The 16,938-nt window shown below is 42.7% G+C and overlaps 1 protein-coding gene across 1 annotated transcript in view; it reads left to right on the top strand.

Annotated features, from left to right (window-relative positions):
• Positions 1-1,572: 1,572 nt before the first annotated feature.
• Positions 1,573-16,938, top strand: part of M6PR (mannose-6-phosphate receptor, cation dependent) — a 47,901-nt gene continuing 32,535 nt past the window's right edge. The window contains exons 1-5 of the mRNA XM_029285871.1: positions 1,573-1,645; positions 4,512-4,670; positions 6,232-6,398; positions 6,485-6,594; positions 7,070-7,218. Of these exons, the coding sequence (XP_029141704.1) occupies positions 4,513-4,670; positions 6,232-6,398; positions 6,485-6,594; positions 7,070-7,218 (584 nt within the window). The 5' untranslated portion in view covers positions 1,573-1,645; position 4,512. The remainder of the gene's footprint in view (positions 1,646-4,511; positions 4,671-6,231; positions 6,399-6,484; positions 6,595-7,069; positions 7,219-16,938) is intronic.

Below are 16,938 nucleotides of genomic sequence, written 5' to 3'. Positions count from 1 at the left end.
GAGAATTCCCCAGATCCTGTCTAGAATGCCTGCAATCATTTTCTCTTAATAAAGATGCCTGTTGGAAGAGATATTCCAAGAGTTCTGTGTTCTTAAGATGTAAAGTGAGGTGGGTCCTTACAGGAGCACTGGATGTTGGAGGATGGTTTTCAGGAATGTTTCATAATTGGAAAAGGATATTGTTCATTGTGGTTTTGGCCTTAGGAGGGTTGTTGTGTTTATCATGCTTTATCCCGCTTATTTAGAGAATTGTTAGATCTACTATATCCGGACCAACTTTTACTGCCACTCCTATCTATAACAATAAACCAGCTAAAGCAATGATTTTGAAACCTTTACCTTCTGACTATATTCCCCTCTTTAAGAGTCCCTAAGCCTATTTAGCCTTTATATTAAAATGGGAGGAGTGAAGGGATTTTATTATGCTTAAGCTTGATATTAGTAATATTGATATTAGTAGTGATATTTTGTAATCATTATATGTATATATCTTTGTTGATGTGCAAGCAGCTTTGTAGGTGCTTTATATTGGGAAATTGGTTAAATAAAAGCAAATGTTTCATGCTCTAGGTACAGGTGATTGCTTACATGAAAATAGCAAGGTAAGGGGAGGGGAAAAAGGTAGTTACGGATGGAGCCTGGGTTGCTGTGTATGAGTCATCATCTAGGAATTGGGTTTTTTTTTGTGCCATCTTATGCCTGGTACCAAGACCTGATGTTTTTGTTCTGGAAAGGTATAAAAGGTGGAACACATCTTTCTTGGGTGTTGCCTTCATCGCTCTACCAGCCACAAAGAGAGATGGGGTCACCCAACTCTATTTTGATCAAAATAAAAGTTGTTTGCTTGTTGAAACCTCGCTCAGGAGTTTCTTTTGGCTCTTTTAAATTCCTGAGTAATGCTAGGGCAATTGTGAGGCTAAGTGGAAAACCTTACAGTTGTCTGCCAGGAAGGATGTGACCCAATTTCCAAGACTTGCCAACACTAGTGATGATAAACCCTCCCTCCCTATACATATAGGGACAAATGTGACTGCAGTGTCACCATAAAAATTAAAACCATAGAAAAAAAGCCCCCGTCTTCTAACCAAGAGTCCGACCCGAGTTGACGACACTTAACGTGTTTCTAACGATGACAGCTCTACATCAACAAAAGAGAACAACTTGCTCGCTGGAGAATCTATCCGCCCACTCTTTTCCCAGGCTCAGTTTCTCACAGCCATTCACTTCGTGGGCAGGGCAAAAAAGAAATTTAAGACACTCACAGACGTTCCAAAAATCTCAATCTCAGAATAAGACCTTAAAACTAAGTCCCTCCTCCTGGATCTCGCCTCCGGGAAATTATAAAAAAAGAGGCACGTGAGGGTCCCGTGATGGATAATTGACATAGACTCTTTTACCTCTTTCTTATTAGAGCGCCATCTACGGAGTCGGTCATCTTCACTTTTTATTGGGCGACAAAGACAAATAGGCAGGCCATCCGGGAGTAGATTTTCTCTGATTAGAGAAAATTCTTGGTGGCAACCAATCCTCCCGCAGGAACGAGGATTACTCCTCCTCCTTCCCCCATTTCACTGGTTCCGGTATCCAGAGCGCCTCAGAGGATAAGCGTGGGTCGTGCCTCGTTGTTTTTCTACTTCTTCGCCAGGTATCGGTAGCGAACTGCAAGGAGGAAGTACCGTTTTGGAGTACGAAAAGTCACAGAGTTCCGTGAGAGGTTCGGGGCTATTACCCGAAGAAGTAGTAGGATCCGGTATCGGCGTCAGACGCGAGTCTTAACGAATAGACAGCCCCAGAGGAAGGACACCTTCCTCGCCTGACTTTTTGCTTTGCAGAATGGATGAGCGTTGTTGCTCGTTTTCTGCTGCCTTTGCAGGCGCTCCTTAGCATAGCTCTAAAACTTGCGAAGTTATTTCTGTCACGGGCTTCACTTTGAAATAAATCTCACGAAGTGACATGCTTTCATGAAGGAGCTAATGAATGTGCTTTGTAAATCAGGTTGGCTATTGGGCGGTTTGATACATACCGGTAGTTTGTTTGTCGATCCGGAGAAAGGATGTAGCTAGGTACTTGCATGTCACGTGGAAGATCCCAACCTACACTGCTAAACCATCAAGGAGGAAAGAGCTGGTATATTGCTACATTCTTCTATGAAGAAGCAGAAACCCCAGTAATGTTTATATAGTTGTCTGATTGCATTCAGTTTGACCTTAAAGAAACAAAATTAAGAAAGGCAAACTGCTGAGAAAACTCATCATATAGTAGAAAGCAGTTTCATGTATTAATGCATGTGTCTCATTCTAAAAGAAAGGTGCAATATGCCACTCCAAGTATTTGGAGATGATATTGCAGAGCTTTTAGCCTTAAGGTGTTTCCTTCACACTGTTGGTCATATTTTTCTGCCTAGTAAACTATATTAAGAACAAGGAACCTTTAGTTGTTGATTAGGGTGTTAATGGATGACTATTGAATTATTGTTGTTTCCTTGTGCCACTGTGCCCTTGGCTCCAAAGTACTTGATAGACTGGTGGTAAAATCAACACTCCTATTAACTGACAAAGGACTAATTTCCCAGGCTTCAGTAATGTCTCTGGCTAAGTTTGTCCCTGCTTGGCAACAATTATAGTCTGTTGATTCCCTCAGTTGCATATATTATATTTTTTCTTTAAGCAGAATTTGTACCTATACAGAGATTTAAACAGTGATACATTTTTCAGATGCAATTAGACCTTTGTAATGCCTTCTGTGTAGAGTTATAACTACTATTATTCTCCATCATGTGACCAAGTTGGGGGTTATCAACCATGCAAATACATTTTTGCATTGTTAATGGACAATCAATTCATATATTAAAATCCCAATACAAATTTTTAGCTGTTGTGAGTGAAGAGGGTACATCTGGAATTTTGAGAGCCATCAGTGATGTTTATTTTCAAAATAGTGGCTGTGATAAGAGTATTGAATTGAAAACACCATGTCCCATAAGGAAACCATTAATGTCATTTTTCTACCACTAACCCCTCCCCCAACTTTGCCTCTTTTTTTCTTGTTCAAGTGCAATCACTTCTAAATGGCAGTGAGCAGCATTTTTTTAAGAATGCCTATGTAATTGTGTAGGGATAGAAGTTGACTTTTTATTTGAAATTCAGCTTTTATTTTTTTAAATTATTACTTAAGGAAAAAAGGAGTTGCCAAGTGCATAGAATAGTGTCCATAGGCATATTGGTTTCTATAGATATCAAAGTGATTAGAGTACACAAAAGGAATTGATGGTCTGTTTGTAGGATTATTATATGAAAGATGAGTGTAGCCAACCAATCCTCAGTTATGTCAAAAAGAGGAACTTCCAGGTGTAATTTCTAGTTTTGAGTGTGATATTAAAATATTGTTTTAATATTACATATCCCAAACATCTGGCTTAGAAGAACAATTTATTCAGAATAATTTGTATCATCGGAGTATCTATTCCATAGGCCTTTCCAGTTTCTGAACTTTCTGTTTGTAGAGAAATTGTAAGATATAAGTTTAAAAGGCTTTGTACAATCCAGGGGTCTTATCAAATTAATTTCTTCTTTATATGTCCTCCAGTAGTACCAGTTTATTTACTTGTGCAGAACAATTGTATATTTACTGGCCTTCCAAAGAGTAGTCACAAATTCCATCAATAAAATGGAAGGCAAAGCACAAAAAACATAGAAATGCCAGTAGAATGTTTTGTAAAGCAGACAACCATAAGAATAAGATTGTGACTATAGTTAGAATCCCAGATTGTGGTCAATTTTCTAATGCCAAACATTCCATCATTCCCTACTTTATCATACATGAAATCTGCAGAAATTGCACCTTAATAATGTACAGTTATAAATCTCAATTTCAGTGGATAAAATATAACTTTGATTACAGCAACTAACAAGTATAGGTGGTCTGAATAATTTCTATCTTGAAATTCTCTGCAGTACAGCTTTCTCCAGGATTTTTAGATTTTGACTTCAAGCCTCTTCTATACCTAACTAAAAAAAACTTTCTAGGTGTCCTACCATAGAGACACAGCAAAGTGTCCAGCTAAATAATCTTCTGAAATTGATATTGCCAGATCTTTTCTTCACTGGTATCTTGCAGAGAATAGTTAGAATGGATTTTATGAGAAAGAGAAGCATCTAATTAAGTAGGCTTTCCTCCCTCCACTTTGCAGTTCATAAGAATTAAAGGACACTAAAGAAAGTATATAATGGACACTAAGGAAAGTGTTGCAAGAATAGTGTTAACATATAGTAGTTGAAATTTCCATTCCATAAACATAATTTCCCACTTTTTCAGAACTATCTCATTCCAGATTATTATTTTTATGAGACCAGTAATGCTCCATATTCTTTTCCTATTCTCCTCTTAATTTTGAGTTATGAGGCCTGAAACAGTTTGCTGAATTCAGGATTTATGTGTCAGAAGCATTAACAGACATATTAATAGCTTTTTGAAACTTACTTTCCTCACTTTCTATAAATTGCTGTTTATAGAATGTTCCTGGTTCATGCTTTCTCCCATGCTATGATACTAGCCATCATAATCACTGTGATGGCAGAAGAAAAGATGTGTGACCTTCTTGGGGAACAGGAACAAGAATCCTCAAAAGAACTAGCATTGATGAACAGACTGAAGCCACTTTTCAATCAAAGGTACAGTGTCAGTGGGTTTCAGATCAAACAGATAAGACTAGGGCAGTGATGGCGAACCTTTTAGAGACCGAGTGCCCAAACTGCAACCCAAAACCCACTTATTTATCACTGGGTGCCAGGTAGGCGTGGCCCACTGGGTGGGTGTGGCCAAGGTGGGTGTGGTCACCTTGATGTTGCTTATGGGGAGGGATGCCTGTGGGGACCGGGCAGGGTTGGGGGAGATCCAGGGGGTCTCTGGCAGGTGGGGCGGTGGGCAGGAGGCTCATTTTGCAGGGTGAGGCGAGGCAGGGTGGGGGTGCCATTGTCGCAAGGCGAGGCGGGCCGGGGCAGCTGCTGCCTGACACCATTGGCCCCCGCACACAGGCCAGCGAGCGCATGGGGCCGACAGTGTCCGTCAGCAGCCATAGCCTGCCGGCCCCTCAACCGGCGCACTCTGGGGCTCTGCAGCCCGCCACCAGCAATTCAGAGAAGCCGCCTCTGAGCTGGAAGGCCGGCCAACAGCTGAGGAGATGATGCAGTGAGTCGTGCCCGGGAAAAGGAGAGCATGCGAAGCCAGGAGGGATGGGACAGTGGTAGCTATGCTGGGATGCATCCAACCACGTGGCACCTCGGCGAGTTAGCGGGCAGCTGGTTGAAGAGGGATGGTTGCCATCTCTGGGGCATGGCACGCGTGCCCACAGAGAGGACTCTGAGTGCCACCTCTGGCACGCGTGCCATAGGTTCGCCACCACTGGACTAGGGAATGTTGCACTCTTTTGGATGCCAGAAGTAGAAAGCATTGTAATGAGACAATAAAAGTTGTTGCATATCAGAGCTAATTAATGGAGATTGATATAAGATCAGTACTTGCTCATAATTTCAACTTTGCTCAAAGTTGAAATGTGAGAAAAATTACTTTTAGAAATCTGTAACAACTCCATACCCAATATTCTGTTTTTCATGAGGCTATTGGAAATAAAGGTTATCCTGTCTTTATATAACCCTACTTAAGTGTTATATCTTCACATGCCATGCTAATTTTAATCCTTTCTTAGTGCTTCCACACTTCCCAGTTACCAAATCAGAAAAAATATTTAAAGGAAATTTATACAAGTAACATAACTTTATATTTTAATATACAGTGCATTCAGAAAGTATTCAGACATGAAGGGGATCTGAATACTTTCTGGATGCACTGTAGTTCAAGATTCCATAAGAGATGATACTCTATTTGTAATGAAATTAGGAATACACTGTTAATTGTGTTCTGGCTATTAACTATTCCTTCATTTGAGAGGCAAAGACCAGATTAGCATTATAAGAAATATTCCAGGAAAATATTGTTAACTTTCCTACTGTTTTTATTTTCCTGTGTTGGGGTAAATGTGGATGTAAATGTGTAAATGAGGGTATATATGTGTAAATTTGGGTACTAGTTTTCAGAAATAGTTTGGACAACAATTTGACTGGAATCATATGTAAGGTTCCTACCTTGAGCAGGGGATTGGACTAGAAGACCTCTGAGGTCATTCCCAGTCCTATGATTCTATATTATGTGTTCTAAATTGTCTATTCTTTGTAGTTTTGAAACAGAAAGCATGAATGATGATGGCCACTACATTTACAGACTGAGGATATGTCGAGAAGTCTTCAGCAATATGACCAATTCTGGCCTGGTGCAGATCAGTAAGATAGACAACAAACAAAAAGTAATAGGACGAATTAATGAGACCCATCTTGCAAATGGAAGTAAGACATAATTTGAACAGATCTATTGAGCGTTCTTATAATTATACTCATGCCTCATTGAATCTCTAATATTTCTAATTTGGCAGCTAGCTGGATTATGCTAATCTATCAGGGCGGCGATCCCTATGGTAACCATTGTACACAGGAAGACAGGAAAGCTTTAGTAATGATCATCTGCAACCGAACAACATTAGCAGTGAGTATAAGAATGGGGTAGTAAAAATGAATTATACTAAAGAAAACTAGTACATAACTCAGCCCTTACCATACTATTTACAGTATTGATTACATGCTACATAATATCAGAGCTGAAGTTGATTAGAAAAGAAAGGCTATGCAATTTACATGAAAATTGCATATCAAAATGTTTGCATGTGCTATAAGATAAATGGTAAGGTTGAGAGAATTGAGTAAGAAAAAGGCACATCATAGAGGAGACTATATTAGAACATTTTAATAATGCCATAGCCTAGGAAAATGGAATCTGCAGCCCTCTAGATAGTATTGACCTACACTTCTTTGTAGTTTCAGTCAGCATGCCATGTGTATGAATCAGGCCACAATAGGATTATGAAAATTGTGGGGTACTCTGTTGCTGAATATCTCAAGAGAGGAGGGGGGCAACTAAACTTTGTTTAGTGTGCCATTAGACTCTTACTATCTCTAAACAGACTGGCTTCACCATGGTGGCAGAAGAGAGGGAGAAGATAAAGCAATGTTCCTATATTTTTGAGTTAGAGAGCAGCTTGGCTTGTTCTCCGGAAGAATTGCACCAAAATGTACACCATCACCTCAGTATTGGCTCTATACTGCTAATCACGTAAGTTGATTTGAAATATTTAATAGTTCTTTTCTGAGTTAAACAGCTTCAAACAACTTACCATAATAATTTTAAGAGGGGGGGGAAGCATTCAAAATCAAATCATTTTAAAATAGCAGCTTGGCATTGTAAAACTAATTAAATAGCGATTTTAGTAATGCCTGATTACTAAAGGCTCATTGAGATTTTACATAAAAGATTCTGGTTCATTAGGTTATTCCCATTCAAGAAAGACTTGTAATTTAACTGTGATTTTTAAAATAATGCCATTTTGGGTCAATCAAATCTGAATATTACCATTGATAATAATAGCAAGGGTACTGCTGTGCAGGATGGCATCTAATGTAAGGCAATTAAAAAGACTGCTAACCTTAATTTTAAAGCATAGAAAGGAATATGCTGGAGTGTATCTATGTGCCTTCAGAGATTACAGATCTTGGTTGAAAGAGTTACCTACTTATAGCTCAAAGTGGGAATACATCCCTGTCTAAAATGGATTATGTATCAGACCTTCAGCATACTTTGCTTCACTGGCATCTTGCCATAAATTGCAAGGGAGGAGGGAGGCAATTGAGGAAGTAAGAATTGAGCATGAGAAGATGTAAGGAAAAGGGAGAGGGATGTCAGGGTGACAAGAACCAAAGCTGTTGATCTGGAATAAACCAGCCAATCAAGGACAAAGCCTGGGAACAGTATGCGAAACTACACCAGAGAGGCACCAACCTTTAAACCTGTTAAAACATCAAAAAGAAATATTATTGGACACAGATGGACTGGTCAAGGGGGGAGGCCCCAAGGGGAAAATTGCAAACTTTGTGTAGGAATACACAGATCCAGCTTTGCTTTCTCTGTAACCACTTGACTTTAGTAAAAGAATTACTTCAAAAAATGGAATTGAGGATCTATCTTTCCTAAACATCCAAGTTGGGACAAGCCTCACATTAAGCTGGATCTTCAGTAGCAATCAACCTGGAGATGCACAGTGGGAACTGTGCACGAAATATCTATACACAAAAGTGAACAGGAGGAGATGGAGGCTTGGGAAGACCCCATTTGAGACCCCAGAACGGCAGAGACTACCCTAACTGGGAAGAGGAAGCAGAAGCCTCCGATGACCAGTTGAAGCCCTGGGGGTTAGTAGAAAGGATGACTGGGAGGATAAGCCTTCGGGTAACTTTCATCCAGGGAAGGCAAAGTTGTTGAAGATCCACATGCGTTAAGGGTAAGTGCAGGGCAGCGAGAGGTGAACCGGACTGCAACAATGTACTCTTTGAGCAGGCTGTTAACTTCCTAAGAGATGCCTTTGAAAACCTCCAAGCCCGTGAAGCCCTGGCTGAGTTGACACTGCTGCTCAACCAGCTCGTGCCAGACAAAGCAGAGAGTAGCACAGCTGCACCCACCACCATGGCTGCCTATGCCAATACCACAGCCAGGACAACCAACGCCAGCACCACTGGCTTAACCACCACCACCAGCATGGGCCATAACGTCACGGAGAAGGGATCACAGACCCCCATCCTTGGAGGTGAAATTCAATGGTGATTCAGAACAACTGGCATTCGTGACCCAAGTATGGATCTACATGCAGGAGTATGGGGCTGATCTGCTGTCCAAAGGGGCCAAGGTGTGGAGCATGACTCTAGCGTTGAAAGAGACAGCAGACTGGATGGTGACCCTCCATAAGGACAATACTTCAGAGCTATCCAACTTTAACCAATCTGTGGGAGCCCTCTGGAAGAGGTTCAAGGATTCCCCCCACTGATAGAAAAGCCAGGACAAGGATTAAAACTATAACTCAGGGAAGATGACCTGTGACCATTTACACACAGGAATTTCACACCTTGGCATGCAAATTGACCTATTGGCCACAGGACATGCTGATAGAGTGTTTCTAAGATAGGTTGATCGATGACATTTACAACACCTGCATCTCCAGAAGCTGGTATGAATGGTATGGCATGGATAGTATGAACTGGTTGATGAGGTCAAAATGGGCCTAGCCAGATCCCGCAATTGTCCCAACTGTGGCTGGCAAAGAACCCTCCCTGCAGAGAAGAGGGAAACTCTGAGGCAAGGAGGATGAGACCAGTGTTCACACTGCCGTTCCATCTAATTCATCAAATGCAAGAAGGAGGGACATGGAGCTGTCAACTGCTGAAGCATAGCGTCTGAAGCAAAAGCCAACCCCTGATCCCATTAAGGCGGGAAAGCCTCCTGCAAAGCCCTGAGAAACTGCTTTAAAAGGAGTGGAGGTTGTTAAGTTCACCCCATTGCCCGGTGAAGGGAACTCCGACCCCCACAACCCAGGAGCCCTGTGGAAAGGAACAGCAACAACAACCTACTGGTAAGTTGCCCAGTGATACCCGTAACAATCCCAACAGAATTGGTTGTGCCTTCCTTGGGGCATAGGGAAAACCTGATTGCCCTATTGCATCAGATGCCTGGTTAGCTTGGATTAATGGAAAAACGGATTCAGAGAACTGAAGGTGCCCATGGCATTTTGCCAATTGGATGGTTCAGTGGCAGGGGAAGCCCCTGCAACATTTGTCACTGAACCAATTGAAATGAAAATAGGGCTCCACAAGGAGCTTCATTGTGGCACCAGGCATGGGCAGACCCTCGTATTGGGACTAGTGTAACTCCTAAAATGGAACACTTATGTGAATTGGAGGAAGCATATGTTAAAAATTTGGCGCAAGCAAAAGAGAGAACCACCCATGTGCATTCCTGAACTGTTGGGCGGAAAAGGGAAAGGGGAGGCTGTTGCTGTGGTGTGAGAACAACCTAAGGCAGAACCCAGTATTCCCCAAGAGTACTGGAATTTACAAGAAACTTTCAGTGAAAAGGACTTTGATGTGGTTCCCCGTCACTAGCCCTTTTGAGACTACCCCAATATAAAAGCTCCAAAGTTGAGGTCATTAGACCAGTCATCTCCTCCCAACAACTAGCAGCTCCCACCTTTGCTAGGGCATAGGGGAAAATCACCCCGCAAATGCCAGGCGAAATACTCGCAGCATTAAAAGTGGCATTAGAAAAAGATGATTGGTCCAAAACTCACAAAACTGACTGCACTTTGCAAGATAGCATAGCTTGGGTGAGTACCAAACTGTACGTCCCAGGGAGCCAACAAACCGTGGTCCTTCAAAAAAGCCATGATTCAAAGACCATGGGACATTTTGGTTTTGTGAAAACTCTACACCTCGTAAAACATAGAAGCATCTGTTGCTAGTTGCCCCATGTGTTAAAAGGCATTCGTGGAAACCCCCAGGTCTCCAGCCAGTGGCAAAACCCCAAGCACCCTGATAGGAAATCTCTATGGACTTTATAGTGGAACTACCAGAAAGTTCAGGGAATACAGTAATTTGGGTGATAACTGACCTTTTTCCCAAACAAGTATATTTTGTGCCATACCTAAGATTTCCTCAGCTGGCTCCCTAGCCAAGCTTTTCATGCAACATGTGTATAGACTCCATGGAGCCCCAGAGCACATCATTTCGGATCATAGGGTTCAATTCATCTCTCAATTTTGGCAGGAGTTCCTAAAGTTGCTTGGCACCATCTAGGGACTTAGCTCCTCCCATCATCCCCAGATAAATGGAGTGTGAACACACAAATGTTGTCTTGGTACAATACCTAAGATCCTATATTAACTATCAACAGGACAACTGGTCTGAGCTCCTCCCCTTTGCAAAGATAGCCTACAATAACGTACTACATAGTAGCACAGGCTTCACCCCCTTTAAAATTGCCATGGGCCAGGACTTTGTAGTCATACCTGAATTACCCCAGGCTAAGCCACAAACTACATCACTGGCAGAATGGATTACACAATTTCAAAGCATTTGGCCAGTAGTCTGCAAAGTTCTAGAGGAAGCACAAGAAGCCTATAAAAAGCATGCCAACACAAAATGCTCCAAACTAAAAGATTTTAATGTAGATGATAAGGTCTACCTCTCCACCAAATATTCGCAAACCAGGCAACTATAAAAAAACTAAATACATTGGCCCTTTCCCTGTCAGCAGGGTCATCAATCCAGTAACAATTCAGTTGGACCTACGAAAAATTCAGATGTGTTCACCCAGTCTTTCAGTGTAGTCTATTAAAACCAGCAATCACTTCTTCCCTATGCCCTGCAACAAATCCAACACCAACCCCCATTCTAATTGAAAGGGAGCAGCATTTCGAAGTTAAAAGAAATTTTAGATTCTCGTAAACATTGAGGAAAAATCCAATATTTAATTTCATGGAAGATTTCCCTCCCTTAGAGACAGAATGGATAGATGCCCAACTCTTCTTCACAAATTCCACCACCAAATATCCAGATAAACCCCGTTGAATTCTAACTGCCTCTCCTTTTTTGTCTCCTTTTATAGGACTAACATTTTTTGGGGGGGTGCAGAAGGTCAGGCCTGCCATCTTCAGCATACTTTGCTTCACTGGTATCCTGCCATAAAATGTAAGGGAGGCAATTAGGGAAGTAAGAATTGAGCATCCTAGTGTAAGGAAAAGGGAGGAGGACCCAGAGCTGTCAATCTGGAATAAACCAGCCAATCAAGGATGAAGCCTGGGAACTGTATGTGAAACTACACCAGAGAGGCCACCAACCTTCAAAGCTGTTCCCAAAACATCAAAAAGAAATATTATTGGACTCTGATGGACTGGTCAAGGGGGAAGGTCCCAAGGAAGTGAAAAATTGCAGACTTTTCATGGTAATATTCAGATCTAGCTTTGCTTTTGCTGTAACCACTTGACTTTAGTAAAAGAACTTTTAACTTCAAAAAATGGAATACTTAAATGTATTTCCTAAACGTGTAAGTTGGGAAAAGTCTGACATTATGTACTTTCACCCACCACTAAAAATTGGTGTCAACCGTCCCACTTAGTTATTTGGAAAGAAAGATTCCTGGCCATTTGTTTTGCCAAAAGTATACTTTACTGAAGTTTAAATAGTTACAAAAGTAGCATAAACTGAATCTGATGTTTTCCCATACAGACAAGACAAAGGAAAGTTCCTTCTCCCCCTTCCCCACCCTGGCTATCCCCTGGTTATCTGGAAATGTCCAATTAGGTGCTTGTATATTGTTCAGGAAACATGTGCTCGATTCCCAATTCTGCATATCATTTTTTAATAAATATTTTATTTTCTATTTTTACAATCAAGTGCCTAATAGACAATGTGGTGACTGAGTCCATTAGTTATTCCGTGGTACATGTAAGCTTCTTCAAACTAAATCCAATATTACACCCTCTAGTACACGGGTGTCTAACTCGCCACGTCACGTGACATGTCGCGACGTATTGCAACTCTTTTTGCATTGCCAGCAATGGGGTTGGCGCGGCTTTGGTATGATGAAACCGACCCACAGGCCAGCAGTTTGGCACCCCTGCTCTAGTACATCCTCTCTTCTGGTAATAGACATTTTTCCACACTAAGCAAATACAGTTCTTATTGTTGTGAGTAAATATACAATTTCCTATCAACATTTGTTACATTTTTCTAATAGTGTCAATAATATCAGTTTAGAATATCTTTTCTAACCAAAGCATATTTTAATTGCATTTGCACTCAATATCCATTTATTCAGTCTATATCCTATTTTTGCTTTTTTCAATTTTAATTCCCCATCCATGTTCAAAATATCCCAATCATTTATAATTTCAGAACAGATTATTTTTGGGTAACCAAAAGCTTCCCTTATTCAAAGTTCTTAGCATATTTTTTTTAATGTTTTATTGATTTTCTAATTTTATATTTAAGTATTTAAAGAGCAATGTGGTGGCTGAGTTAATCGATAATTCAATGACATCTTTAGTACAAGTTTCAAATTACCACATTAAATATTTCCTCTCTTTTCCCCTTAGTATTTACTGTCTCATGTTTAAACTAATACGATTCTTATTATATCAATTAAATAAAAATAACATTCTTACATTTATCAATAATTTTTAGCTTATACATATCCTGGTTATTTTAACATTCAGTCTTTATAGATAATGTCCTAATTAGTTTTTCCCAATTTTTAGTTTCCCATTAATATTTAAATTTAACATTTAATATTTATAATTTCCAAGTTTTAAGTAACCAAAGTTCTCCAGCATGATGAATGTAGAATCCACCAGTGGGTAATCTCAGCCTTCCTGCTCAGATGAGACTAAGTCAGAACTTTAGCCATGCCTCCCTCTGGGTGTGTCTTCCCAGTTATTGACTTAGTCTCAGCTCAGTAGGGCGCAACTCTTTTGGCTCTGCAGTTAGACTAGGTTTAATTAATTTGGCTGATTTCTATTTGGTTTTTCAGGTTGATTCAAGTTTCTAAATTGAAGTGCTTTATTTTTTATTGAAATTTGGACTCAAATTGAGAAAAATTGGCATTGGATTCTACTCAGGCCTTTTAGCTTCGTGCCTTACAGGCTCTTACGGAGAAAGCTACAGGCCGATTTAAAAGTGGGGCTTCCAATTTCGTCGAGGCCACGAGGTTTCGCTTGGACGCAAGTGAATTCGGATCGCAGCGGAGCCTGCGCGACAAACACCAAGTGCCTTTTGCGAATGGGGGGAAGAGGGCTCTGTTTAGCTTGCCTAATCTGTTCAAGCCTTTCCCTCAGGGGATCTTGTGGCCTCCTCTTCTCCGTTTTTCCGGCGTGGTCGCCTTTTTTAAGAGGCACTGAACAGGCGCGGCCGTCATTTTGAACGCGTGTTCAGGGCGTGGCCGCCATTTTGAGCGTGTATTCGGCACGGATGCCATTTTGTAGGGACCTCGTGTTCCTCTGAGTTCTATTTGGGCCTGCTTATTATTGCCTCGGCCTGCCGTGTCAGGCCTTTACCGGGGGGGGGGCAGATTTTCAACAATTTTCAGGATATACTTGGTGCATTGCCAGGAGGATCACAGCAGTGATCACCTCATTGCATAGGTATTATTGTTCTAACTACTCATTGAGGTTCATACGTATCCTCCATTCCTTGTGTGAGTTGAGCGAAGGGGAATTTATCTCAGAATCCACCTGTTTCAATTAGTCTGTGGTACTGTGCCACAAGGCCTAGACAGGCAGTTCTAGGGAGCTGTCTGGCTGTTTTTGCCATTGCTGTTGTTCAGAGCAAGGATCGTTTTCCATCTCTGACAACTAGATCTGCATGTTTGGGTTCCCCCCCACTTCTGGATATCTCCTACCCAGATTATCTAGACTACAATGGCAGACAGTTCCTCGCCCCAGGCATCACAGGGCTCTGGTATTCCCCCCGCACAAACAAAGCGCAGATCAACTGATTTGGAGGCGGGGGAAAAGAAAAAAGCCAAGACAAAACACATCTCCACCAAAGAGCCCTCCAAGGCAGCTGAGCAAGAGGCCTCGAGGAGACATCTGGCGCTGGAGAAGGAATTCTCCAAAGCCCAAAGACTCATGTCCAGTGAAGCTGAAGTGGTTCCCCCCATTCCATTGGACACTTCTCCATTTGAGCCTCCATTTGTACCTGCCCATGATGTCCCTAGGGCATGGTCTCCTCAGGGGGAAACTGAACAAGTTGGTCCCCCTCGCTCCTCATCTTCATCTACACAACAGGGTCCTGAAGCCACGTATATCCCAACTGAGGCTGGGATTGGTTCTATGGACCAACGGGATATGTGGTCAGAACAGTTCCAGGCATTCATGCACCATGCCTTTATGCAATTTATGTCATCCTCTAGGAGTCAACGTCCCTTGCAGCCGCCTCTGCCTCCGTCCATACCCCCTTCTCAAGCGGGACGTGCCACAGTCCCTGGTTCTGGCATCTCTGAGACTTCCTCCCAGTTAGGGGAGGAGGGGTCTGTGGACCTGGAGATAGCTGATACGCCCATGTCAGAGGATGAGGAGGCAGCGCCTTAACAGGCACCAACTTTGGGGCTTTTTGACCCTTCTCTTTTCAGGTCTCTACTTATAAAGACCTGTACCACCGCCAACCTCACTTTCCTCCCCTTCTGTTGTTACAGGCAACCATCCGCAAACTGATTCAGGAAAGGGCGGAGATAATCTTAATTGCTCCACATTGGCCAAGGCGTCCGTGGTTTGCCGACCTTGTGGATCTGTCGCTCTCGCCACCGTGGAGGATTCCCTCGGGCCGAGTGGCTCTCAGCCGGGGGAATCTTCAACATCCAGATCCACAGTGGCTCCAATTGGCCGCCTGGCACTTGAGCGGGAAAGTTTAGCTAGGCAATCCTATTCGTCCAGGGTGATCTCGATGATTCAAGCCTCAAGGCGCCCCTCAACTAATAGGATTTATGACGCCACGTGGAGGAACTTCTGCACGTGGTGCACTAGGCAACAGCTCAGGCTGCTATCGGTCACCATTCCTAACATATTGGAATATCTGTTGGAAGGTATGAATAAGGGTTTATCACCTAGTACCATCCGCAGGCAGGTCGCGGCCTTGTCAACGGTCCTTATCTGTGACAACTTGGTTCCTTTATTGCAACATCCGGCAGTTAGTGCTTTTCTGAAGGGGGCGGTTAATGCTAGACCGCCCGTGGTTCATTGTTATCCATCTTGGGACCTGCCTAGGGTATTACAGGCTTTAACCTCTCCTCCGTTCGAACCTCTCAGGTCTTGTTCTCTTCATTTTCTGTCCTTGAAAGTGGCATTCTTGGTAGCTATCACATCGGCTTGGCGGATTTCAGAATTGGCCGCCCTCTCGGTCAGGAGGGATTTGTGCACCTTTTTTGAGGATAGGGTGGTCCTCAGATTGGACCCCTCCTTCATTCTGAAGGTCAATACCTGGTTTCACAGATCCCAAGATCTGATTCTTCCAAATTTTTGTCCTAATCCAACACATCTAGAAAGACAGTGGCATAAATTGGATGTGCGCAGGGCTTTGCGCCATTATGTCAAGCGAACCTCAGCTTTTCGAAAGTCGGAGGCTTTGTTCATGTCCTTTCAGCCCTCCACCATGGGTCAGAAGGTTTCATCTTCGACCATTGGTAGGTGGATCAGGGCATGCATTGCTCGGGCCTATCTTTCTCAGTCTCTTCCAGTTCCTGCACACATCACGGCTCACTCGACGCACAGCGCAGCTGCGTTGGCGGCCTGGTCCACCCAGGCTTCGGTCGAGGAGATTTGTAGGGCAGCGACGTGGTCCTCCCCTTCCTTATTTGTCCGGCATTACAAGATTGATAGGTTTGCAGCGGCAGACGCCGCGTTTGGTAGGCGGGTTCTACAACAAGTAGTTTCTTCTCAGGGGACACAAGCCTAGACTTTCCCTCCCCATAGGGACATGAGCGGCTTTGGTATGTCCCACCGGGGGATTCTACATTCATCATGCTGGAGAAGGGGCGTTGTCTTACCTGAACGCCTTTTCTCAGCATGATGATGTAGAATCCACACCCTCTCTTTAAGGCAGTCTAGGCAGGTGTCATGTTTCTTGGAGCCATTCTTTTTTTCTTAATTTAATTTATATCCCGCCCTTCTCCCAACGGGACTCAGGGCGGCTCACAACATATTTAAAACAAAGGCATATATACAATCCCCCCCTGTAAAACCGAATTAAACCAAATTTTAGAGTTGTGTTATTTCGAATTCCTTAAAATGAACCCAGTATAAAATCCTCCCTAGGCCAGGTCCGCTTGCTGAAAAAGCCATGTCTTGAGGGCGCGACGGAAGGTAAGGAGATCCGGAATCGTCCGAATCTCAGGGGGTAGTTCGTTCCAGAGGGCAGGGGCACCCACAGAGAAGGCCCTCCCCCTGGGGGTCGCCAGCCG

This window comes from Protobothrops mucrosquamatus, unplaced genomic scaffold (assembly GCF_001527695.2).
Source record: "Protobothrops mucrosquamatus isolate PMUCROS unplaced genomic scaffold, P.Mucros_1.0 scaffold2402, whole genome shotgun sequence".
Taxonomy (NCBI): Eukaryota; Metazoa; Chordata; class Lepidosauria; order Squamata; family Viperidae; genus Protobothrops; species Protobothrops mucrosquamatus.
Note: the sequence above shows the minus strand (reverse complement) of the source record. Positions and strands in the feature narration are given on the sequence as shown.